The 27,823-nt window shown below is 42.6% G+C and overlaps 1 protein-coding gene across 3 annotated transcripts in view; it reads right to left on the reverse strand.

The window, feature by feature from the left end:
• Nucleotides 1-23,029, reverse strand: part of LOC108935267 (calmodulin-regulated spectrin-associated protein 1-B-like) — a 38,474-nt gene extending 15,445 nt beyond the window's left edge. For 2 of the 3 annotated variants that reach the window (XM_018753767.2, XM_029252792.1), the window contains exons 1-5: nucleotides 21,477-21,773; nucleotides 21,213-21,391; nucleotides 9,766-10,028; nucleotides 1,087-1,248; nucleotides 45-125 (exon numbers count right to left, since the gene is read on the reverse strand). In XM_018753767.2, coding sequence (XP_018609283.2) covers nucleotides 45-125; nucleotides 1,087-1,248; nucleotides 9,766-10,028; nucleotides 21,213-21,391; nucleotides 21,477-21,478 — 687 coding nt within the window. In that variant the 5' untranslated portion in view covers nucleotides 21,479-21,773. Of the gene's footprint in view, nucleotides 1-44; nucleotides 126-1,086; nucleotides 1,249-9,765; nucleotides 10,029-21,212; nucleotides 21,392-21,476; nucleotides 21,774-22,394 lie in introns of those variants that run through there. The other variant, XM_018753758.2, reaches the window with a different exon arrangement.
• Between the last annotated feature and the right edge of the window lie 4,794 nt (nucleotides 23,030-27,823).

Genomic DNA, 27,823 nt, shown 5'->3' on the forward strand with positions numbered 1-27,823 from the left:
CATGGATCACCACAGACTGGCAAGATGCAGGTTTGTGCCAGTACCTTCTGGTGACTGGGGGACTCCAGTAGGTGTTGCTTCAGTTTCAGCTCTTTCTCAGTGATCTCCCTCAGCTTCAGATTCACCTGCAACATTCACCACAAACTCTTGTTAGAAAATGTGACAGTGACCAAGAAAAAAGTTAAAACATTGCCCAAAGGTAACAGTTTAGCTTAGTCTGGATCTCACACCAGTTCCTCAGCCTGCATCTTTAGGCAGCTCACACACAACACAGCAGTCAGAAAAATCACTGAGGGTCCTGTTCCACCCACAATGAAATGTACTTCAGCAAGCATCTGAAACAATGCATTACAGCTCCAGACTGTGGTTTGGTGCAACGTTTCAGCCCTGATGGCTGATGGATTCAAAGAAATCCCCCCACAGGGTTGCTGAGTCACCACTGAGCCTAGAGTCCAACTCTGGACCACTGGAAGGAAATACAAGGAGCTTGCTGTCAAAACACAGAGAGCTGCTGGAAGCCTAGAGCTCCAAAAGGTATAACAGAGGAGAATGAGTGGAGAAGGTAGAGTTGTAGGGGATTATATATTCTTGTTGAGGTCATACAAGCTCAGGATGGCCAAGATACCTAGGTTACAAAGCAAGCCAGCATTACTTAACACGCTGATCTTCAAATCTGTAATGCTATTCATAGATGGACATGTTTAACAATTAAGCACATCACATAATACAAACCTTCTTAAAGGTCATTTTAGGATATTCAACACAGCGAACTCCACATACAAATAGTTTTGAAAAACCCACTAAATGGATTTTACTGCTTCTCCAAGTAATTTACTTCATTTGCGTTTATTTAGCAGATGCTTTTGTCCAAAGCGATTTCCAATGAATTCTGTGTAGTGTTATTAGCCCACACACTTTATTCACCAAGGTGACTTACACTGCTAGATACACTACTTATAATGGAATTTACCAACTCCTGCACTGTTGTAAACTTTAATCATTAGCTTTTTTACATTTAAAGCTACACATTTTATGAACAGACACTTCCTGGTGGTGATCCTTGACTGACACTGTCAGAACACACACCTTGTTAATCCAGAAGACCATTGCATCCTCCAGGTCGAAGGGCAGCTCCTTGGAGGCACTGAAGGTTGAAAAGCGCTTGACACTGGCCACCACCTTCTCAATACTGATCATCTCCACAGTGTAGGCCATCATGAGGGCATCAATCATGGCTATGTGTGCACTCTGTTCGGGAAAGAAGGAGGAAAACCGTTACAGGAAGTACTCAGCGACGGACCACAGTTCAGTCTGAGACATGCTGGAGACCAGCAAGGATGAACACTATGAAAGCAAAATGAAAGCCCTCCACCAGTATATCCTGAAAATACTAACCCATACATTTCTCATGCCAAACAGCAGACTCCACAAGTTATGAGCTTCTGTATGCTGTAACTACAAAGACAGACACTACTTACACTCCAGCGTACCATGGAAGTAACTCTCATCTGGCTGTCACAAATCAATAACTTTATATTTTGACAGTTTTATCAGTCTTAGTTGATGGTTTAGAAGCTTGAGGTCCCAGAAGGATGCAGGGCTTTATTACATCCATGTGTGGAAAGATAAACTGACCATCTCACATGACTGCAATGTTTGTAGTTGATTGGCCACACCCAGCAGTGTCCTTGCCCAATGAGACTGGCAGGGAGGAGACTAAACTTCAGGCCCTGCCCTACAGTAATCCACAAAGAGGCTCGACTGTATGAACTGATTAGCAGAGAGCTGCAGGGGGGGGGGGCATCTTTTTGCAGTCCCTGTGGGATAGGAGTTAACCTTGTGACACCACATTATACAACCACTCAGCAAGGTAACAATCAATTCACAACGCAATGTTTCGTAAAAGCCAGAAACAGAGCATGGTCCTCAATGACAATCCTCAGAAAACCATAACAAGCCTAGGGAAAAATGTCAAGAGGGTACAGCACTTATGATTACGGACAGGAATTTAATACACCCTGTAAATATTCTCTTTTGGAATTACATAAATTGTCACAACTACACCATATCAAATAGTGCTCTGAATAAGCACTCTTTGGCATTCTGCTAGTAAGGAAAAGAAGTCATGTCAGAACTATTTCCCTTAGCAACATACTGAAAGAAAGGTGTTGGTTAATAGAAGGAGTTTGGGCTTGTCAGATGCACCCTTTTGTCCTCTGACATGAGCAGGCGTGGTTCAGTGTCAATTCCAGCAACAGCCAGTGTGTGATCTGTAGTGCCAGTTACGAGAAAAAGCTTTGGGAGATGGCAGGACAACAGATACAGTTGCTGAAAGAGCATTTTACTGCCCCCGAGAGACCAAAGATGTGACAAAATTACAAACAGAGGACTCCTTCAAGGTTCTTGCAGGACCAACGATGTACACCATGCACTTGCATTTTACACATGGCTTGACCAGATTCAGCTTCACACAGGCACCCCCCAAAATATACATAAATTGATTTCCACCAACTGAGAAAGTGAGCCTGCATCAGTCCTCTCCTAGGTGACTCACGATACCCCAGATAACCAAGGAGCACCTTGCTGTTCAGAACCGTATAGTTCATATTGGCATCATCTCCCCCTTGAATATTTATTAGCAGGTATAAAGTACATTTCATTAGAATGTCAAATTATTTTGTGTATTATGGTGTCAAAATCCACAAGCTTCACATGCACACCTGGTTACATCCCATTTTAGACTGAACCCACTGTGTTGATCCCCCAGCCCCCCACATAACAGGGACAGCCACTGTACATGGTGTTTTGCAACATTCATTAATGCAATTCATGTACCTCCATTATTTCTGTATTTTATTATCTGTGCCAAGAGCCTATGCAGACAGCAATCCATAATTTTCTGGAACACCAACTAAGTTGCCACTGATCTGTAGACTTTTTTCCATTACACCACCTACCTATCCACAGATAACTAGCACTGTAGTACATTACTGAGAGATTAATACATATACATTGTCAGCAGACTTTCTGTAAAGCATCGGCAAACTGAGTACACATTTAATACACGTTTCATTCTCCAACTGTGAATAAGGACAAGATGTGTTACAGAAAACACCCCAGTGGTGTTAACGACAAAGATTATCTCCAGCAACATAGAAGATAGAGTTCAGAACCCAGGGGCCTATTTCAAAAAGCAGGGGTATAATTTAGTTGTTTGACATTAAAGAAAAAGTGTAGGTCTTTCTGGAATATAGTCATCACCCCGCTAATGTCCATTAATATATCACTGACAATTTTCAGTGCCCACCCTAATTGCTTGACTGCCTATCATCATTTTTAAGATGTTAAATATGGAATACAACTTATGCTCCCATTTATATTAATCTATGATATTTAAGCAAAAACTGCTCCAAATCTGTCCTCCTGCTAAAGATAACCAGCACAAACACATATTCAAACACTTAAGTTGGAATGTAATGGTTTGGTAGAAACATCTCTCATTGGAATGGATCCAAAATGAAAGTTTTTTTTTTTTTTTTTTTTTTTTAAACCTTATTAGCTATTTGTTAAACATTATTATAAATAACTGGATAGACGTCACCCAAAAATCCATTCAACACTGATGAGAACTTGTGAACAGCCCTGCAAAAAAAAAAAAAAAAAAAAAAAAAAAACTAACTGCAAACTTATCAAGAGCTCTGAAACAAGAACCAATTTACTGCTTGAAACATTTCTGTTTATCATTCAGGGCAAGAGGTGATGCGGGGAAAATGTAAGTCACCTTGCAATAAAAGTCCCAGGGTTCCAAATCCCATCCCAGCGACAGTACCTTAAGAACACCATATAACCTGATTTGAAACAATTTAAAAAAAGTACTCGGGGGTGGGGGGGGATGCAGCAGGTTTGGATGGATCCTGCTCTCTGGCAGGCATGGGATTCGAGTCCCGCTCGGGGCGCCTTGTGACAGACTGGCATCCCGTCCTGGGTGTGTCCCCTCCCCCTCCAGCCTTACATCCTGTGTTGCCGGGTTAGGCTTTGGTTCGTCGCGACCTGGCTTGGGACTAGCAGTTCCAGACTGTGTGTGTGTTTACACACAAGTCAAACATAATAAGTCACTCAGGAAAGTGTCAGGCAGATGAATGAATGAATTCATTGAAGAATACAAAAGTTTCTTAGGATTTGTGACCTTAGAAGAACCAAAATACTTTAATATTAAACCCTCATTTAGTGGACACCTTTGTCCATTTGGTTTTACAATTTTAGATACTGAACTTTTCAATAATTTAACTGCTTACAACACAGGGAATTTGTAATGTAGTAATTCAACATACGTACATTCATAAAAGCTAGTATAGCAGAAGAGAGATTTGAAGTAGACACCTTCATACTAAGGTGACAAGTCTATGATGCTATATATGTTGGCTCATATGTTAATGATTTAGATGTAATACACGAAACTAATAGGGAGATGCATTTGTGTGAGAACTCCAAAGTAAGAAATACCCACCTCAAAAAGAAAAAAAAAAAAACCCAACAGAGCAGCCATTTTCTGCACAAATGTGCTGCAAATTCCTGAGCAGTATCATCAGAGATCATGGAAAGGCTTCTGTGTAAAAATAAATCTGACAAACGAAGGTTCTCCAAATTCGGCAACAACAAGAGCATAAATTGTAAAAAAAGCCCATGTTACAGGAGGATATTGTCGAGAAGGATTACGGCTGCATTTTCTTTTTCTTTTTTTTTAAAAAAAGTCCCTCCCCACAAACAAGAGACTTATAATTCACTGTCACACTGAACCCCATTTACTGTGCGACAGAGGTGTTATTAAAAGATTATACACCTAACACCGACTACTGCAAATCCCTGTGATTTACTAGTTTTAGAGTCCATCAGACATGTCACTGCAAACCCTTGTTTCAAATGCAGATTCTGACCTTGAGTTAGCACTCAGCACAGGGGAGCAGCAGATATTCATTTTAAAGCAGGCAGGCAGCAATGTATAGGCACTACTACCTCAGGGATAAGATTTGGTGGTTAACGCATTGTCATTGGGAAATAAGCAGATGTGTCCCTCATACGAAAAAAAGTTTTGAGCCTGTTTACCCTCTTGGGGCAGATAATCAAACGGTGATAACTTATTGGCACAGTTCTGTTCTCTCATTCACCTCGCCTGCTCCTGACATTTATCCCCTTTGTGTCTGGGGTCAGATGAGTACTGTGAAGTTGGTCCTCTGATGGCACAGTGAAACAGGGAAACCCCTCATGGTGCTTTGACCCTGCTGTATTCTCTGGGGAGAACTGGCAGGTGAGATATGGCTGCAACAGATCCGATACAACAGGTTCTTTTTGTGTGTACCTTTCAAAGTCCACAACACAGCTCAATCAAGTTTTTTTTCCCCAAAAAACATGGATTTATTTCACAACTGCATGCGTTTAAAATACTTGTCCGCTAAAACGTTTTGCATGAAATTTCAACCAATCAACCAGTGTTTCATTTTGATAATGGCAGCAAGTATAAAAGTGCTTAGAGCTGCCACCTTGCCCTTGAAAGACCCAAGATGAACTCCCACCTCTTGCTGTATAGATGGGTAAATATACATAACACTGTAAGTTACTCTAGAGAAAAGCATTAGCTAAATAAGTTTTCAGAAAATACCTGCTTTCACCCAGGACGCATTTCCATTACTAGTTAAGCCATTACAAAGCAAATGGAACACATTATATCACCATATCATCTGTGAATATCAGAACTATAGCTAGTAACTGATTTTTGTGCTTTTTTTTCCCCTGAAAAACACCATAGGCAGTCCCTGGGTTACCAACATTCAACTTACATACAACTCAGTTACGAACCACCCCCGTACTGACCAGAAATTAATTTGTCACCCTTAAGTAACAATCAAATGAAAACTTCATAATGAAGTCTATTTTAGTAAACATTCAAGTTACATACAATGCACAACAACAAACAGACGATACTTTGTGACGCGAATCAAAACATTGCGTGTCTACAGCCTTTGCACGAGTCTAAGGCAGGACAGAAACCTCCTTTTCAGTCAAACCACACTGCTGTTAACAGTATATCATGCGTTACTGTATTTGGTTTTAATTTTTTTTGTTTTTACCCCCCTAACTATGGCACCAAAGTGAAAATGTGATGCAAGCGATTGTGATGGATCCAAGAAAAGGAAAATGATCACAATTGAAACTAAAGTGGAAATAATGAAGTGAAAGGGGGAATGACAAAGACCATTGGGAAAGTTTGTAATGTTTAGCGTGAACACACAGACACACACTATTAAAAATCCTGTAGTTGTCATGACCACGCCCACACCCCAACCAGCAGCTTCAGTCAGAGCACTTAGCTATAAAAGGTACTTAACCTCTCCCCAGCTGCAGAATCACACTTCAGACAACCGTCCTCGCTACATTCTCAAACCTACCTCGCTTTGCTCCTCCAAGTCCTGTCTCTTATCCTTCCCCAGTCCTGTTCCACATCTCTTTGATAACGACCACTTGCCTTGTCCCCCAACCACGATTTCGGATCCTCGCCTCTGCTCAGTTCGCAGATCGACCAACCATTCGCCCGTCCCCAACCACAAGAACACGTCCAGTCCTTTGATTCTGAATAAAGGATCCTGCAACTGGATCCAGCATCCCCCACGTCCTCTGTTCTCCATGACAGTAATAACATTTATTATCTCTTGCTACATGTCTCTCTATTATAAATACTGTAGTTACATTTATCATTACACTATGTTGTATTATATTGTATGTATCCAAAAGTGTTTCTTTAATGTTTATGCATAAAAAGATACACAATATACCAAGACAAAACATCTGACAAAGTGACCTTAGATACCAACCATACCTAACTGTTTCGATTTACATCAAAATCCAACAAAGACAGACTGAGGAACAGAACTCGTTTGTAATACAGGGGACTGCCTGTATTTAAATAATTAATTACACACAGAAAGTTTTTTCCCCAGTAAATAGCGATGCTATTTTACTTTAAGTACCAATTCAGGGTGAGTACCTTGTTGAAGAGCACTATACCATGAGTGGGGATCTGAACCCAGGAACCTTCAAAGTGACCTGACTAACCACTACACCATGCACTGCTGTGTGTTTCCAGCTCCTGTTAATAATTACATGAATTGCCATTCTTTTCACATTCATCCAATGCAGGAAAGTGAACTACAGTGAGAAATCAAAATGGACTGCAGAATTACAGGACAGTGAAGAATGATACAATGCCAACTGGCAATTTAAAGTGTATGATCGTGAGTGATGCTCATAAAGGGCACACACTTCACACACACTGATGGATGACAATAGCTCATCAGTATGTTATTAGTCCACAGCACATCAGTATCAGTACAGCAGATTCTACCCACAGCTGCTGCTCTGACACAGCTATCGTTCCATACAAGTACTAAAACAGCACAAAAGCTAAGGGTTGGCATGGAAACCAGCCAGCCCGTGAGCCCCCCAGGGCCCACGTTGACCTGTGCACAACGTTCAGGGCATATTTACCATCATCTAGAAGGGGGATTTGGGCTTGGAGATTAACATCTGCCAACACTGGGACTCCTCAGCAGCAGCTGAAGGTTTCCCAGTCAATGGGACAACTCCACCAAGGGGAGAAAGCCTAATAACTGGGAAAAGAATCCGCCCTTAGCTCCATGTTACCATGGCAGCAGGAGTGCAAGAAGAGGTGGGAGGGTGGAAAGGAGGAAAGGAGTGCGAAGCAGGTCTCACAAAACCACCTGATTTCAGTTACAGTATACATGTGACATTTCAGGGAGCGAGACTATACAGCCTGTGTCGTCTGTTGCTGCAGCAGAAAAGTCTACGACTGCACCCAACCCAGCGGCTCCTGGCGCCATGAGAAATGTAAATACACAAAGGAGCATGGCTGGAGGCAGTCTACAGCAATCTCCAGTTAAAATGCAGCAGAGACACAGTGCTACTTCCAGAACTGTCCCAGCAGCTGTTCTCAGACATCATATCAAACCAGATGAAGGCTGAACTGTAACAAGTACAATACATCTAAAAATGTGTGCAAAGCAAAAAACCAACAAAAAAAAGGTTGTAGAAGGTTGTGTGGCAGTTACAACATTCTCCCATATTGATAGGGATGATCTAGGAAACAAACAGGATGGATCTTCTGCAAGATCAATGAGTTTGTTCCATAAAGCACAGGCAACAGGGTCATGACAAACCGGGATAGAACAAGGTGCTGGTTGACAGACACCATTCTATATGGAAGTTAATCTTCCTCAAAATGCTATAGTGTTGCAAGTGCAAACTACAATGAATTAAGTTTTGAAAGCATTCAGCTAATTTTTTGTATCCAAAAAAACTGAATTAGTGTTTGAAAAGAGAGATAGCACAAGACATCAAAAATACATCTATTTGGCCTGCATACTGAGGTCATTTAATTCATTTCCATTCAGCAAACATTTAAATACAGTGGCATTTGAATACTACTGTTTCACTGTACACCTTTGACATGGTAAAGGAAAAAGAAGTGGGATCATGCAAAACACAGGCCAACAAATCACTGTGAAGCTGCCTGGTTATCTGGAAACAAACAGGCCTTGGGTCCGAAGAGCCTTCATTGGCTATCCTCCGAAAAAGGCAGACTCTACAGCCCAACTGAAAGCTGGGTTCACTGGGGGGCTGATGCACACAGAAGCAAAGGGGAGATATCCCTGCTGGTTGCTCATGGACAAAGGCCAACACCTCGCTGGTGACTGCTGCTGAATTGGCAACAGGATGCATCCTGGGGGAATATGGGGCAGATGGCTTCCTCCACTGGCTATTTTCCAGTAGACTGACAGGTATAGTCACAATAACTGTAAAGTTAACACTGCACAAACACATACACTCACTGGACATAGATTATCAAGAATAACCGCAGTACTGTAAAGGAGGTGTGATAACCCTTAAACCACAGAACGGCTTTATGACACCCAATCTGGCTCCATGTTATCAGGACAATCAAAGAGGAAACTGAGTTGACAGAGTTCTCAATGCAAAGCACAAGGCAAAACATAGTGCAGTTCAAACTGAAACCCTTCCAATTCTTTACCTGAAAATCAGCTCATTAATGTGGTAGGGGTGGGAGGGAATACATTTAGATGAAAAAGGATGTATAGCAGATTAAGTTTATAGTGGTGGTTACACTAGGAGTCCTAGGAGAGGCCCTGCTATAATCACCCTGAGTGATACATTTAGCCAGATCTGAGCTTGTAACATTTCAAGCTGTATAACATGCAGTAGTAACTCCCTTTGTTATTCCTGTAGCTTCATTTTACTCAATCACCACCATTAAGTAGCCAAAGAAAGATGGCTTTAGCTTTCATATTCCTTCAAGTTAGAAATAAAAAATTGAATACCATCACCCTCCAGTACAATGAAAAAAGCATGGCTTTTACTGGTAACATTACTGTCAGATAAGACATTTACAGCAGGAAGTGCTGGGTTACATATGACCTGTTGAAACAACTGAACTAGAAAGGCAGGTTGGGTTATGCTGAACAGAGCAGGCTTTTGACCCATCAAAAACACCAAGCGAAGAAGGAACTCACAGAATTCCCAAAGATGGATAGAAATGCTCTCTCTATGGGCATCTTGTTGGGTAATGTACAAATATTTACCAAGCAATTAAATTATGGTCATCTCCTTGATGTCTTTATGGTCTCCCTAAACAGCCTCAACACTCTGAAGGACAATAATGTCCTTTTGGACACTCACCATCTTGATGGGTGTGCAGGCTAGGTCAGCCTCAGAGACGGGCGAGTCGTCACTCTCCATGACATAGATGCCCTTGCGGGACAAAGCCTGCACCACAGCCTGGTGGGACTGCAGAGAGGCCACCTGGTCCCCCTTCAGGATGAGGCCACAAACGCTGCAGTACAGCTCGCTTGAAAGCAGCAACCGGATCACAGGGGGCTTGATGTGCTCCTGCTCATACTGGTCCGTGTAGAAGGGGTCGCGCAGGTCCTCCGGGATGTGGTCTGGAGAGCAGGGAGTAGAAATACAATTTAAGATGCAACACTTCAATAAAGATAACAGCACAATGGGCTTGATGTATGCTGAAACGTAACAACATGCCACAATGTTTCATACTGTAATATCATTCAGAAGGCTCCAGGAAGTACTCCCTTCACTTACATTTAAGTTTTTTTTTTTTTTTTTTTTTTATTCATTCAGCAGATGCTTTTCTCCAAAGCAACTTCCAGTGAACTCTATGTAGTGTTATCAGCCCACACACTTTATTCAAAGTGACTTACACTGCTAAATACACTACTTAGAATGGGTCACTCAACCATACAGCAACACAAACTTGTATTACATATGCTCATAAAAGTCCTAGGTACAAACAAGGTACACTACATATTAATACATGAAAATTAGTCCTTTTGTCTCCCATTTAAAAATAAGAACTGCAAATGCAATACAGTTCTTACAGAGAAGGCCATGTCTTCAGCAACATTACACACCTCTCATGCACAAATAAAGCCGCAGCTGCAGGTTCTTCCTTCCAAAAGATACGTGCGCACAGGCTCAAAGACTCACGGGCAAAGGCTAATGAGTCCACACACTGGCAATAAAACTCAAATACTTCACTGCAGCTCACTTTTAAGAGCATAAAAAGCAGTGTGTAGATGATCACCTATACCTCAACACACACAACAAAAATTTCCTTCTGTATTCCATATGACAGTGAACTGTACTTATGATGGAATCCCTATTATAGCAGGAGAGGAAAGATTAATGAATGAAGGACCCCTGAGGGTAGCTGTGTACATGGTAATGTTGACATGTTTCAGTAACCTAAGTAAACACTCTGTTGATCAATGATGATGTGATCCAGGTAGTCTACCTCTGTCATGCTCTTCTTTGGACTCTTTGCACATGCAATAATTTTATGTATAATGAACAGGGACTGGATTTCTGCAGACTAAAAAACAAAACAGAAGTCCCAATCAACTGCCTACCTCACCCTGCAAAATGGGAGCCACATTCCAAACCCTAAATCAACAGAAAGACAAACTCAGAATGATGCGCAACTACAAAAAGGTATTTAACTACTGCCACTCAGCGTTTCTAATTGAATTCTGTTTTCCTCCAATAAAATATGAATTAATACAATTATCACAATGACGCAGCATTAGAGCTACTGGAAAAACTGAAGAACATATACTGATCTGGGAGGTTCTGAGATCTAGAACAGCTTGGCTGGTTTTTGTTCTACTCTGCAGTGCAGAGCCACCTGTCAAGATGCAGAACCATCAATCCTACAGCCTCAAGCCAACTGAGCTGTGAGACACTGTTCTCACTTACTCTCTCGCTCTGTCTGCGTTACCCCCTGCAACCAGGAAAGGGCCAGACGGCCATGTCTGAATCCCACTCCCTCTGGCAGCCAGGCTACACAGACCCATGGATCTCTACAAAGGGGAAGTATCTTCTCACTCTCTGTGATGAAGGCTCAGCTTTGCGTCCCCTGGCTGTGTTACAGCAATAATCTTCATGCTTTCTTGTGGAAAGCTGGGGCTCGTATGTACAGCCAGCTTCAACAAGGTTTCCCCCAGCACACTACAAATTTTATACCACCAGGGCATCCAAGTTAATAAGAACTATTACTGCAGCATTCACATATAAAGGCAAGATAAGTATGATATTCTGCTGGTATTACCTATGATATTGTTTACCATAGCTAAAATGTTCTTAGGAAAACTTTATGGAAGTGAAGCAGAGGGAAGATTAACTAACAGGCTAAAGGAAAGCAGACATTGACACCCTCCCACCAGATCACTGGTTAACAGTACATCAATAGCACCAAAGCTAAGAGGTCAGGGATTTAAAAGCACAAGCTGGGTTTAGCATCGTTAACACCTCAGTCTGTAATGGTCCAGCACAAGTGGAGGTTATTTTTACTTTTGGGAACAGACAATGTCACAAACAATTATACATGATTGATGATTTAGAAGGCAGAAGGGAAACCTTCCCCAGTTTCAATAAATCAGATTGCCACGTACAGAAAATAGACAGTATTGATAAATTCTGGAACACTTCTATGCATATTATTGTTTCAAGCCTTTAGCGACATCATTTTGTTTACACTGTATCCACATAACAGAGCTGTATCATCTAGCATTTTCTTACTAATTATGGGCAAAAAAACAGAACTTTCACATTCCAACACCATGAACTAAGCTTTTGTGAAAGCTGAGTAGCATGCTGTTAAAACTCATCTCATTATATTAAGGATTCACTCTTTTCTGACTGAATCAATATGTAAAAGTCGTATTCAGTTTGTGAATGCCCCAGCTCTGTTCACAAGTAAACAAACCCACATGAAATAGTCTACTTCAGTGTGAGCTTTGGCAGAATACAGCAATGATCACAAATGAAACTTGCTTACATGATAGCAATTACAGCCACAACTGATGAGAATCTGCACATGGGAGCAGATGCCTGACACGGAGGTGGCAGTACCGGGAAATGGGGATGAACAGAGCTACCGTGTCTGATGATGGGCAGCTGCTTGGTCAGCTTCCGAGGAACTGCCCAACCAAACAGGCTTATACCTCACGTCAGTCACTGATGTGCTGATATGCCCTGCCAACATGCAGTCAGGCGAGGCCCAGCAATGCCTCCTTTCTTCCCTTGGTCATGGCTGGGCCTGACTCCTGCTTCGTAATTCCGGAAAGCTCCATTAGGGAAGGGGGGGGCCAGGAGCAATTCAGGTCACTGCTGTGTAAGGGGGGGGCGGTAGCAATGGAGGCCTGACATGCAGGTGCCCCGCCCTAAAAGCAGGCTTTTGTTCCATCCTGACCATCTTTGACTGCCACAGACCTCATTAAGCAGGCTGATCCAAGTGCATCTGGCACTTGGAAACAGATTCATTCGTTTGACACGTACATGTTTATACTGACTTGCTGTTATGCAAGCCCAGAGGTGCCCTCACACTTCAAAACAAAACATAAAAACATTAATATACTGACATTATAAAGACAATTCAATTGCATGACCTGTGCAGTATTCATTTCATTTGCATTACAACTGCAGCATACGTACACATTTAAAATGACATGAAATACTTTAAATGGCAATTTAAACATTAAAAATATTCTTCTAAGCTTCAATGAAGCACTAGTACAATACCAGTAACAGTACTACAGTTATCTCAAGCCATCATTTGTGACTCAGTGACCAACCACGATCTTAAGGATCATCAGTTCCATGTCCACTGTTTCACTCATGTGCAACAAAGAGCCAAAATAAGAAGCCCCCCTGTCGGCAATGACGACATCAACAAGAGCAACTTCAGTGAGAGCAAGTGAATCCACTGGAAAAAGCATCCACACATATGGACCAATAGGCTGGTCCTGATGAGACCACTGACTGAAGCCACCTCTCACATTTCAGCTTGGTGGGAGTCCACCCACCAATTGGCAGTAAGAGTAATGCATTCAGAATGAACAGCAGCATGATTTTTATTCACTTGGTCCTTCTGAAGAACACCACAGCTGACATTATGTTTCTGTAAACAGTTATGAGTGATTTGTTTTCCCTGGCTCAAACGCTTTCATCTCTTTTTGAAAGCAAGGAGCTGTACCACCCGTGTATCACCTGTCCACCAAACTTTAGCCTCCCTCCCAGTAAGAAGGCAACGGAAGCCCACAACTGAGGAAACCCAAGACAGAGGAAAATTGTGAAATTTATCAGATCACCATCCTCTGCTTATATAAAAAGATATATCATCATCATCATCATCATCATCATACTGGCTAAATGTTATCCTTTTATGCAACAGTATTGAATACAGGATTTTGTTTATCTGTATCAATAGCACATCAATAAATCATTACTGCATTACAATAAATGGTGCATTCATTGTATTTTAGGTTTCAGCAAGATACCTATTACTGGGTATATTACAACTTTCCTTTAACAACATAACACATCTTAGTAAAGCACCCTCCTGCATCCTCTCCCTAAGCCTGGCCAAGACAACGTATGTCCAGCCTAATCCCCAGATTGACTTGACCTTTCCTTTTCACGTGGTGACCAAGGGAAAACAAACCACCCTATTAGTGACATGTCACTCAAGGTGATAGAAGTGGACAAGTCTGCTAAAGAACACTTTCCTTATTTTAACAACAAAAAATTTCAAGTGCTACTCTCAAGTGAATTGAAAGTATATGATTTACTTTACAGTGCTAAATTACTGCAACTCAAGAAATAATATTGTGAATTAAAATAACACAGAATTAAAGCAAAAATACTGAAGGAATAAGAAATAGGCAGATTCAGCCGACACCCAGTATAAGTGGTACTTCCATGAAACACCCCCTATTATGGAGCTTGTTGGAAATGTCCATAACCCCTGTGCACCAGGACAGGCAGACAAATTACTCATGACACAGAGATCATTAATGAGAAGCTCAAAAAAAAAATTCCCCGTCTGCTACATGAGAGTGAACCGCCTCCACTAAACAGCTGCCGATTATCTTACCATGAAGCTGGGCCCATCTAGGTAATGGGACTGCTGGACATTTTACATCTCCAAAACATATCAAAAGTACATGCCTAATGGTGAAGAACACTGCATGTAAGAGACTGATCTTTTAGACACAGGGAAGTAACTAAATCTGCTTGAATATTTTGTACTGGCTCTCTTGAGAAATTACTAGATTACAAAAGTGAAGACTCTTTAGGTGAATTAAGGTAAACCCACACAGTTAAACTGAATCCAGTAGGAGTTTTATATTTAAAAAAAAAAAAAAAAAATATTCACTGCATGCATGCATATTCATTTGTGGCCATCTTACAGGTCCCTTTCATTAACTGCTTCAAATCAAGGTCAACACAGAACCTAAAACAAAATAATCATGCCAAGAAATTCTAAAGCTACTATCTCAAAAAAAGCAAAGATGACTACTTACAGTAGCTGGTGTGAAGGGACACTAACCGAGGGCCATGGAAAGCCTATGTGGCGTTAAGTAAACCTGGTAACATGCTGAAGCAACCCACAAGACGTACTGGTCACTGCACACAACCAAGTGCCACATTTTAAGGGGCGAATCAGCTGAACAATGTGTATAAATTCCTCTTGATGGCGTGGTCCGGTGGGCGAGTCAGTGAACTCAGCATTACGAGGAAGCAGCTGACGCCTGACACACAGGCTACTGGTGAGTGATGAGTCTGTGGGGCCTCAGTTTAGTCAGTGCCCACAGACAGCACTACATCTAGAAGTAAATGCAGAAGCCATGCAAAAAGGTCCGAACTCCATCTGTTATGTAGAGGGACTCAACCAGCATGCACTGTGAGGTATAAACCTTTATAGCAGACGGGTAGAAAAGTAGCACATCCATGACACTGGTTGTTCCCAATTAAAAATTAATCATCTGGGCGACTGCTTACGGCAAAAATAGGTCAACTGGCTCACACCAGACAGATCTTCTCTTGCATGACAACAGACCACACCCTCCTCCAGCTCCTCCTCATGCTCCTTACTCCTGGTGAAGGAGGAAAGCTCCACCACAGCATTCCATCTTCTTCACCTGACACCGACTAAAAGGAAAGGGAGGGCCAACAGAAGTGCACTTTGTATTTGAAAGGACAGCCATGACAGAATGCCAAAGGCCTCAGTTTCTTCATGGCATACTTAAACACACTCCCAAAGCAGGACAAAACCAACAGCATAAGGAACACAAACTAGGTCTTGAAAATGAACACAACACTGTCAACAAGCTGAGAAATAAAGGTTATGTCCCAAGTAAAGTTCAATCCTGACCAAACATGGAAAGGATACACTGCATGTTGACACGGTACATCGCACTGACTTTGTGTTCCCGATTTAGGTATTGAACTGTCCTCAGTGAACCCCTGAACATCACAGCTGTGGAATAACAGGATTTCTGTTTGGAGTTCCATTAAAGATTTGTGCTGTTCTAATTGAAATTAATCAGAAAATGGTACATGCAGTGATGACAATCAATATTAAAGAAACTGCAGAACCAGAAGCCTTGTGTAGTCAAAATAAACTGATATTTCTAAGGTTTACTACAAAAACATTTCAAAGTTGAAAAATGAAATGGGTTTGTTGCTGCCCATGGAAGTGATTGCCAACTGATACAATAAAAAGGGTCATTACAAATGAATTTGAGTTCAGATGGTACACACTGCTTTATTGTATTTACACTTGTGAAATTTACCAGCGATGTCACAGCTAAGAAAACAAAACAAACAGAAGCAAGGAAAACAGCATGTGGTCAAGGAGGCCCCAAAAAACTCAATTGACAATATCTCCTCTGGCAAAGTAATAAAACGTCACACTAATTCAGCCCCTACCTCAAATTACAGTTCATGCCCTGACCTTGAGTCGGTATGTTCCCTGAACAGAGCTCATCCTGTATGCTAGAGTGTTGACAATACCTCAAAATGGTGCTTAGCAAATTCTGTTGGAGTAACTTGCATTGCATACATCTGCATTCTTCAGCCATTTACTGGCTGAGTGATTAAAGTTATCAGCAATCCTTCCTTCCATCTATTATCAATAGCTGCTCTTCCAGTGCAGGGTGACAGTGGTGCAGAACCTATCTGAAAGAAGAGGGCCTGAGAACACAGAGCATCCTCAATAAGACACCAGGCACCCATTGCAAAGCAATCACTCAAAGGAATCCAATGTATTAACCATGTTAAAAGTGAATTTGTAATTAAACCAACACAAATTTCATAGAGCAATGAAAAATACCTTCTTTTTTTTTTTAACCATTAACAGCCACCAACCTCTCAAGTACGCACCATAAGCCAACCGCTTCTGTGGAACCCCGTCGGTGTCCAACTGACTGCACATTTTTGTGAGCAATGACAGGAAGAGAAGAACAACCATCTCATGCAGCAAAGGGACACAGGCAGTCTGTGTTTCCTGGGCCTCATCACAACAATTTGCTTGTCCGGCACAGCAGAAACCTCAAATCCACACACGAAAGGGGCCACAGTCATTCACCAAAATGATAGGACAAAAGACAGTACTAGCTGCTTACCAGAATTATTTTACCTTGGTAGTTAAAAGTTCACGTAGCCAACGGGGGGGGAGACTTATCCATCAAAACTAAAACAAAGAAAGATTAATAATGATCACTTCAATAAACTCAAAGCTGCTGCTGCATAACTACAAAGCAATAACATCTAATATCCAGATACAATAATACCAACTAAAATGCATTAGCACATGGCTAGCTTTTAGGCAATTAGTAATCAGCAGTTTTAGGCAAATGAGTAATACTTATATTTACTATAAACAAATAGAATAGCTAGAAGAAAGCAGTGCACCTTAAAACAGGCAATTATTGTCAATAACTGCTTATCCAGTGCAAGGTTGCAGTGGTATGGCGCCTATCCCAGATGCACAGGACACAAGCTAGGGTACATGCTCAAGAGGACACTAGTCCATTACAGGGAAATCAGACACTCTCACTACAGACAATTCAGTCATCAGTTCACATAAAACACGTCTTTGGACTGCAGGAGGAAACCACACAAACTTGAGGGACTGAGCCAGATTTGAGCGCACATCTGAAACTGCCATCTTCTGCAGTACCGTGCCACCCCAGGTGCACCTGAAGACCTTTAGTGAACTCTGATCAATCTTTAATACAAATGAAGAGCTTTACATCCACATTCACCTATAACAGAACCCTAAAACAGATCTGAACCTGTAGCCTTCTGGAGTCCTGGTGCTCAAACCACTACACAGTCTGGTCGCACAACTGTACTTAATTCACACAAACTGTACATCAGAGTCCACAGAGGACAAAATACTGCAAGAAATTGGCCTCGAAATTGAACTATATGGTGGGGACAGGTCTTCACATTTGAAGTAATGCCAAGAACTGAGAGTCACAAACAGAATCAGTCAAGATACATTCTTTTCTATTCAGTAATATCAGTTTTACAGGTCACTGGTAATTAAAATCCCACTTCCCCAGAATAAGAACAAAATCCCAATCCAAACTAAGCAGGTCATACTGCGGCCAATGCTCATGTGTGTACACACCCGTCATACACAGAAACGGAGAGGTATTTTTAACTGACTAGCCAGTGGATAATGTTCAAGTGTAAGTGAGGTCATCATTTATGATCTTACAAGTGTAGAACTCTTGAGAGTAGCCTTGGACTTCCCTCCTGTGAAGCTCAGTGGAAACCACACCCCATTTAAACTAGTTGAACAGGGTGAGACAGGGAGTCACAGTGACATGGTCCTAACATGTCACTCTAGAGCTCCAGACTGAGTGTTGCTGTTATTACCACTCTCACTTTGAATAAAAGTATGTAAATGAAACAAAGTAACCTGCATAGAATACATTTTCAAATGTTTAATATTCATTTGCAGCTTTAACAAAATCAAAGCACACCAAGCTCCTCCTAAGCCTTGATATTTGTGATCTAAATTTTTGATCAGTATGAAACCCTGTAAAAAAACCAAGTACTAAGCACTGATAAAACCAAGAATTGATAAAAGCCAAAAGTACCTTACAAAAAAGTCAGAACTGTAACAAAAATGACTCAGTAATGGAGGACTACCTGTAACAAAAGCATGTCAAACTAAGCATGTCACCGAGATAAGGACAAATGTTTAAACTGAAAAGAACCCACTATTTTAGAGACATCTGTGACAAATCTTAAGTTCAGGCTTTTAAAATCTGACCATTTACAGACCGCATAACAGAAAATTCATCTCCACATATGTAATATTCAACATAGACACTAAACTCCATCTGAGATCCATTAAAAGTACTTACAGCTACTGCAGAGCAAGTGATCTACAGCTGTCATCATCAAATTCTGATGCTATGTTGTTTGTAAACCTGTAATCTAAAACCCAGTAAATTATATATGTATTTAGACAGTGATTGAGGCGTCATACAAAAACACCGCCCAAAATTCTAATGGCATCTATGTGATGTTAAATATTAGCCCTGAAATATTTATTTATATATACTGCTGTATGCTTACTCAACACAAAGCAGAAATCATACCCTGGATGTCACAGGTTCAAAGTTACCATATTATTAGAAGGAAAGTAGAATAAAGGGATGATGTATAATTACAAAAATCAGAGCACATGGTGTGTTCTCCCATATGTAAGAAGTAAATTGTATGTCAAATCAATGACAAAATGGGTATCATTTTCCTAGATTGGTCAAAGCACTCGCTATCAATAACCACTTGTCTTAATGTAAGGTTCACAGTGGTACAGAGTCCATCCCTGCAAGTGTAGGGTAGACCAGTCCATTGCAGTGTAATGCCCTCCCCACACACACAGACACACACTACAGACAATTCAGTGTAGAATATGAACCCAAAAATATCAAGCATTAAGCCTAAATAAAATGTCAGAGCTTTGTGCAATTCCCACATCACCTACACTTAGGCCCATTAAATAAAAATGCTGTCCAAAAAGATGAAGGACCTCACCACACCAACACTTACAAGCATCTTTCGGACAAAGCCGAAAGGTGAGAAGAACCAACACAGCCCAGCTGACAGTTTCACCCTACGTCAACTGGCAAGTACTGATTCATACAATGGGAACAAAGACTAAACACAATGTTAGAACCCCTTCACAACAGAACGCTGAATTGCCTGGCAAAGAATGATTCAAAGAAACTAGAATAACCAAAAAAAAAAACGATCCCCTCCATCTCAATTTTTTGAGGTAATACCTTGTACATCCTAATATGGTAAACCTCTCATATTTTCTCTGGAGTTTGGGTGTAGTAGGAAAGCCAGCCTTGTACCTGTAACAGTAGCACAGCAGCAGGGTTGGTGGGTAACACAGAGAACGCTACAATAGGCCTTATCTGCATTCCACACATCGCTGTGCACAATACAGCATGAGTTCATGTTTGTTGGGGAAAAGCAGACTAATGTGTTTGGATTTCCAAGGCCTAGCCCTGTCCGGTGCCAAAGGTATCATCTCTCAATGGAGCTCAGCGACTGCTGACTGTCAGGCTGTCGCACTGGAACACACACACACACACACACACACACACACACACACAGTACCTCGGAGAACGAGAGGGTGCATTTGCACAATCAATACAACGTTATACCTATAAAGATGTTCGTTTTCTCAAAACACTACTAACTTAACATGCTACATCATTTCGCAGTTTAAGCGATGGACACGATGCTATACATTGCAAGCTCAAACACGTCATTCACAGGCTTGAAAACGAGTTCTGCGAACACCGAGGTAAACGGTGGCGGGTCTTCTCACCCTTGATCCATCCTACCGCTCAAGGTGACGGCCTGTTACTGTCTCCAAGCAGCTCAAGAAAACATTACATTGGGGGGGGGAATCTACTTTTTAACAAAAGCAGAAAACGAAACTACACATTGATTTATTTGGCCGATGCTTTTCTCTAAAGACACTTTCAACGTTAAGCTACTAACAATTATTTACTCAGCTGGGTTAGAGCACGTGATGATGTGCAACTGACACAAATCTAGTGCTAGAACACTGGAACACCTCAATTATATTCTCAGTAAGACCAAACAGTCTAATGTAATGGAAATCCTGCTTTTATGCAACCTTGGCTAGGATCCTACATAATCAATGACGTTCCCACAACCTTTAAATTTGTGGAAAACACTTCTATTGCAGGAAAAAAGAAAGACCTCCCCTCTTTCTTAAACGTACACCTGACACTAACCCCAGGAGCAAATATTCGTAAAGTGGGAGTCAACACTACTATACCACCGCTTACCAACATGTACTAAACACATACTCTTATTTCTTTATATGTTAGCTGACGCGTTTCTACAGAGCGACTTACAATGGTTTCCCCCTGCTACACACAGCCGAGTCCATTTTTTACAACGGCAGTTCAGGCCGAGCACCTTTGCTCGAGGGAACAACAGCAGGGATTCGAAACACCACGACACTCGCTCACGTGAGATATGTGAAAGGCAGTGTCCGAAAGTGTCCAGCACAAGCTCTCAAAATGCCCGCTGCTGGCACTGGAGCAGCTCCGGAGGACTGTTTGTCTCCGTCCCAGGCGCCGCGCGACCCGACGTCCCCCGACTCATCCGCGTGAAGGGCTCTACTATGGCCTCCGCTCGCAGTGCGTGCACGAGCAGGTGGACGGGGGCGCGCCTCGCCTCGCCGCGCCGCTCCCTACCTATTCCGTAGGCTTTGGCGAAGAGCCACCGCAGATTGGCGTCTATTTTCGCGCGGGCTGAGTCATACAGCTCCAGCGGCACGACGTCCACGGCGCCTTCGCCTCGCAGCGACTCCGTCTTCCTGCGACCACCGGCGGGGAGCGCAGTAGCACCAGCGGCGGCGGCGTCTGCATCCATCCTGCGGGGGGGGGGAAACGGGAGGCGAACAATCATGTCAGGGGCCGCGGGACTTCACAGAGCACCGTGTGTGCAGGATTCCTTACATGTAGACGTTCGAACAGTGCAGAACATTCGCTATCCACAGCCGCAGTGTTCAAAGAGCGCCGTAGGTAGCCATTTTACACCGCCCCTGTGGTCGCCTGTGGACGTCAGATGCGGGTGAAGGCGCTTTAACGCGGTTCAAGCGGTGGCGAGGAAGGTACGAGCGCACACCTCACAACAATGGAACGTCGTACCTCCTCAGGACACACAGCGACGCGCCCACCACAACCTTTACACAGACATTACATTCTTTTCACGGCGTAATTTCGACATAACAAAATATCGAACAATCAGGAGGTGAACAGTAACTGGTCTGGAGGGGGGAAAATGTAAGGGTTGCTTCATAAAAGAAAAAAAAAAAAAAAAAAAAGGGACCACGTTTATCGCCCCACACCCCCTCTCGTTACGTTAGCTAGCCGGTTCGGGTGAGGTAGCTAACTTGCTAACTCCATGTTCTCCAAAGGCAACATACCAATTCACGTTAACATTCAAGTTGCTCCACACGTTTTAGCTGAACAGGCCAGCTAACAGACTGTTAACCTTACAAGTAGAATCAAGACTACAACAATGCAGCTGGGTGGACCGTAATCCATAGCTAGCGGGACATGATGGTTAGCTTCGTGGCTAATATAAAAAAAAAAGCCTCAATAACGTCAGCACATTACGCGCCCTTCAAGATTCTTAGAATAAGATCACGCGATTCACTAAAAATGTCGACTTTTGTGATACATGGCATATCTTGCTATGAGTGGAATGTGAGAAATATGTTTAGGTAATTAACGACAGGACGACTTAGGTAGGTTTGAATGAAGACGGTAAGACAGACAGCTACCCATGTCACATGTGGCACACATGCCGTTATAAATCTGGTTTTAAAAAAGGCAGGACATCGACTGGTTATTATAAAAGAAAATTCATACCTTCAAAACCGCGAGGGATCCGCTTCGAAAGACACTCAGCCCCACCGAAGGGTCATACATAAAATGACTCGATTTCACAGCGCTAATTTCTCATCGAAACGATCTCCTCCCCAGCAACACAATCCAGCCCGATCTGATCCAGTTCGACGGCCTATGGCTACATGACAAGCGATGGAGCGAGGCGGCCAGACACTAAGAAACAGAACGGCTAATGAGCAGCCGGACTCCTTCCGTCTTTCGGCAGTTAAAAAGCGTGTGGCGAATTTGTGATCCGTGTGCCCGACAGGCTACGACGTCTGCTTATCCCCGGACCGTGCGGAAGGCTTGTCTCTATGGAGATAAGTGTCTGTCGACGCAGTCAGCCAGTGGTCTGCCGACGAGCCTGCGTCACTGGAGCGGCGCGAGATGCGCGCCAATTGGGTGGAGCGGGGCGAAATTGAAATTTACGGCCCCACATTTCGACGAGAGAGGCATTGCAGTCATGTTATCAAATGCGATTTTATATTCGGTTGTTTATTACGTCCCATGCAGAGAGGTGACTAGCGCTACCGCCTGACGGTGAAAGAGCCTAGGTTCGAATCCCATCACCCTTGAACGTGCATTATCCTGAATTACTCCAGCAAAAATGTATGTATCCGCTAAAACGGGCAAATCGCTACAACTTGCTTAACATAACCGCTGTGCATAAGTAGTAGCTAAATAAATATAAGTGGTAATGCATTTCCAAGTCGTTTTGTAAACAACGTCGCTGATTTTTTATTTTTTTTATTTTTTATAAAGAAAAGAAAGTCCAGGCTGCATAACCCTCTGGTTTGTAGTGCGTGTTGGATGAACAGACGCGATGATGTGACCACGTCGCACGGATTTTAATCATCATGTGTGTTTCGTGTTTGAAATTGTCGCGAACTTTGAACCTGTTTTAGTGCAGTGTTTCTCATCTGCTGCCTTCTTTCACTTGTCTTATCGAAACTTTGTATGTAAATCAGTTTTATCTAACAGGATATGTTGCTTGTCTGATCCTGTGTGACGGGAATTGCATATTCCCTGCAATCATGTAAAACGGATTTCGTAACTCTTTTATTAATAGATGAATCAAAATAGTATAGTTCAAGACAGTGACTAAGTCGTATGATGCAGTAATAAATATGCAAGTACTTTGCAAACTGCAGACAAACTCAAAAAGCATTGTGTTTGGTTTAAGCAATAGCGTTTAAATTAGTAAACAACAAGTCTCTTATAAATGTTTGCAAAAATTTTCGTTATTTTTTTGTTATATCATTCATAAACAAATCAAAGAAAGGTGACGGAACGCTTTCCCACAACGTTCACACAAGCCGCAGTATATTTGTAACTCCGCTGACTGAGAACATTTGCTAGTATTTTTGGCCCTCCGTTAGCAGACAAGTTGTTACGCCATTGTTCTAATTGCATTACTTTGCCCAGTTGGTGTAGCTCCTATTTAAAGTTAGGAGGAACTGGAGGCTATTTATGTTGAGACTGAAGGTATTTTTGTTGCTTTGTCTGAGGTGAATGCTTACTAGGGACGCTCGTGAACATAATCAGGCTTATTTATAGCACGACACCTTTTGGGGATTATTTAATTTATGTTCGCGGGTAACCGAAGTGTTATTTTTTTTAAAAAACAGTGATTTTTGCGTTTCATCATGAGCCTTCTTCTCGCGATCAGTTTTAGACTATAGGCAGAATCTGTTTAATTACACGATCCCTAACTTGAACGCAGTGTTGCCTTGTAGTGTAGTATGGAAAAGAAAGAACGTTAGTCTGAATTCTTCACTGACTAATCCCACGTTCCTATATCGTTTACATGATGCGTAATTATAGCACAGACTTGGACGCTACAGGTACGACAGTGTCGTTTCCGCTCTGATTTCACGCATGCGCAGTTTGTCGCTCCTCCTTTAAGGGATGTGAGCGCCGTTACGTTTGCGATTGTATGTATCAAACTAAGATTCTGAAAGAATTCTGAAAAATCTGATGACTTACAAAAATTCCTGTCACTCGCAAATGACTCATTTTTTTTCCTCTGCTGAACACAATCCCAGTCTGTTTCCACAAAGGAGTAAAAAAAAAAAAAAAAACTGGTAAAATTCTATCATTAGTTTTTAGGAGTCGCGCGCCAGGTGCAGCTGAGCTGGTGGTGCGAAGGGAAATCGTTTTGCTTTTGTGTTCATACCAGCTGCGCCCCCTTCGCTAGCAGACTGCCTGCTCCTTTTTGCATATTCTCCGATTCATATCTCTCCTCCACATATCGCACGTGCATTCTGTGGCGCGGGATGGATTTAGTTTCCACGGCAACAACAGCGGAGCGAGAGCGCGCTCCTTCCAGAACATGACATCATTCTTAAACTCGACCGTCACATTCGCTGCTTAGAAATAATCTGCATCATTTAAAAAAAAAAAGAACACTGAAAACATTAGCTTGAAGAGTCAAGGAAAAGATGACAGGATGTTTGACCGGCCAGTTATCATGTAATTGAAGAAGGAACAGTCTACAACATAAATAAAAACAAAATGCTGAATCACTGCCTTGTATCGATGTTTATTGAAATGACAGTTGGATTTCTTTATTTTCTGTTTTCCTGAATGTTTGGCGTTAACATTTTTTTAATTAATAGTCTTCATGCAATGATTATTTTCTCCCTTTTCTGTTATTGTATACATGAAAAGCACCGCATATGACTGTGTTTAAATGGTGAGACATGCTTGTCCATCCCACAGGGCGCGTGGCACTGATCTCCCACTAAATCCCCTGGATACTTTAAGGCTCAGCGGGAAAGGTGCACGTCCACCCAGACAGCTCTGAAGGCAATGGGAGGGTGGAGATTAATGAGCTCAAGGCACCCTTTACATCGCCATGCCTTGGATATTCCATCATCCCAATAAACCATTTTTGCCTTTCTCATAACGATACATGATGGGTGTAACAAAGCCGTGGACTGTCCCCCAGTGTTCCGGGAGGATGATCAGTGTGTGTCTACCACTTGTGTGCCTCCGCAGGTGTGGCGTGAGGTAGGCCAAGGGAGAAAAGGGAAGAGTGACCTCCCTGGGTCACCTTTGCCAGGTAATTTTGTGGGGTCCCTGACCGAGGAAATGCTAAGTAGTCCTAATCAGTGCACAGGATTTTTTTGATAGTGCCCGGAGAAAAAAGAGGCGCAGGAGGGAGGCTGGGTCTGTCACTGGTAGCCTACTGCACTGGGGGAGCCAATTTTGACTGCAGCCCACACCCCCCAGTGGTGCCAGATCGTTCCGGGTTATTGGTCACTGACCTGTTCAGGCTGCCCCCCGTCCCCAGGTTCAGTTTCTCAGGGTCTGAGGAAAAGTACCACCGGGCAGCTGGAGGAGCAGAGTTTTTGCAACAAAAAATTGTTGAGTTGCTGATTTTAAAATGTTTTCAGTGGTTTTTGATATTCAATAGTTTTTTTTTAAATGTATGCAGTTATGGCATAATGAATGTTTGTGTTTTAATGTAATTGAAAATGATGGAGTAACTTTGGGGTGTTTACGCTTTTAGATAGCGCTTGGGTACTTTTCTTTTGGGTTTTTCACTGTCACATCCTTACTGTTTTTCTGAGAACATGCATAAATTTGTAGGGTTTTAAAGTCCAGAGTTTTTATTCTTAATGTGGTTATTTGTAATTGTTGTGTTTCACCTCTGAGGGGGCGCAGTGGGTTGGACCGGGTCCTGCTCTCCGGTGGGTCTGGGGTTCGAGTCCCGCTTAAGGTGCCTTGTGACGGACTGGCATCCCATCCTGGGTGTGTCCCCTCCCCCTCTGGCCTTACGCCCTGAGTTGCCGGGTTAGGCTCCGGTTCCCCGCGACCCCGTATGGGACAAGCGATTCACAAGATGTGTATGTGTGTTTCACCTCTGATGTTTTTCACTGTTTATTTGGAAAAACGAGTTTATGTGTGTAGAGCACGCGAATAATCTGTCAAATTACTGTGTAATGAAGGAGAAAGACTTTGATGGAAGTGTGACGTGAATGTGTTGACGTGTTTTTATGTATCTATTTTTTAGTGTCTTTTAACTCCGTGGAATTTAATAAAGTCCCGTGCAAAAATGTGTGGCTCTGATCAATAGTGCCGGTATGTTTTGGTCCCCAGTATCCGAGTCGCGGTTACGCCCCTGTAGCGAACTGGGGATTTTGTTATTGTTCCTGGTTGAAACATGTTAATCGCCCCCTGGTGGCCAAAAACAACAGTTTGCTGATGACATAATTTCACTTCCTGGCATTGAGCGCCCAGCGGTGACTCAAGAAAAATGTATCGTTTTCTGAAGGTTGGTTTACTGTCAGCTATTCCATTTGGCTCTTAAATTAAAAATATAACAGTTATCTGAATGCCGATGATGAAATTACTATTATTATTAGTGGACACTTGGCCAGGGAGCCAGAAGGCACTCATCGAGGGCCCCACTGCAGATCCATCACCTCAGCGCCAGTGGGTGGAGGTGTTGAGTCCGCCATTGTCGGAACATAGCCAGTAGGGGGTGCTCTTTCACTCAGTCTCTTCTCACGCATCTCCTCTCATTCCTGTTTCTGCTTCTAATGTTCCGTACAACAGGCAAGATGTTTTCTGTATTTGTGCCTGCCTATGCATTGCTCTGGTCCCCCCTTCCCTGTCTTCTCCTTTCTGCTGAGGCTCTCAATGTTCATTGCTACTGCTTCGCTTTATTCTTCACCACCATTGCGATTCCTGTTGGAAACAACCTTTCATTTGTGTTCCCCTCTTGACCAATCAGACCTATTTCATTTTCTGTCTTTCTGTTGCACATGTACATTCTCACTAGAGACAACCCTCCCCTCTATGACTGCTGTGCTTCTCGGTCTTTTGGCTAAGATCAACGAGTAGTACCGGAGTTTTTAGCAGGAGCAGAGTGGAGCCTAATACAGCACTGTGTGTGGCATGACCGCAGCTTTCCTGGGGCAAAGCTCTGCTCCCTCGTAGGAGATTATGATGTTGGGTAGCCCATGGAGCCTAATGTGCAGGATTTCGGATGGCTTGTCCGCCATCCTCACAGGGTGATAGAGTTTTTATTTCTAGTAGTTTTATTAGTTAGTCCAGCTCTCCCCTGACATTGACAGCTCCAAGAAAACGAGGAAACAATGATTTGCACAGCGAGGACAGCGGTTCCAAGGATGCAGACCACCTTGAAGAATTCTCATCGCTTCCGGAGGAGGAAGTGGGAGGACAATGGCAAATTTCCCGAGCGAGTTGCTTTCATTCGGGAGGTTGTCTTAGGGCTTCTGGCCCTCACCATTGAGGATGTGGTCTGTATCCAAAGCAATTGACCGTCGTCGTTCTTCAATTTCCCGCTGCTGTCCAAGAGGGAGTACTGGAAGACTTTGAGGATGTGTAGGGAGAGCGCTGACCATGCTACCTTGTGCCCCTACTCCATGGAACCTCTGTGG

Source organism: Scleropages formosus, chromosome 6 (assembly GCF_900964775.1).
Source record: "Scleropages formosus chromosome 6, fSclFor1.1, whole genome shotgun sequence".
In the NCBI taxonomy this organism is placed as follows: domain Eukaryota; kingdom Metazoa; phylum Chordata; class Actinopteri; order Osteoglossiformes; family Osteoglossidae; genus Scleropages; species Scleropages formosus.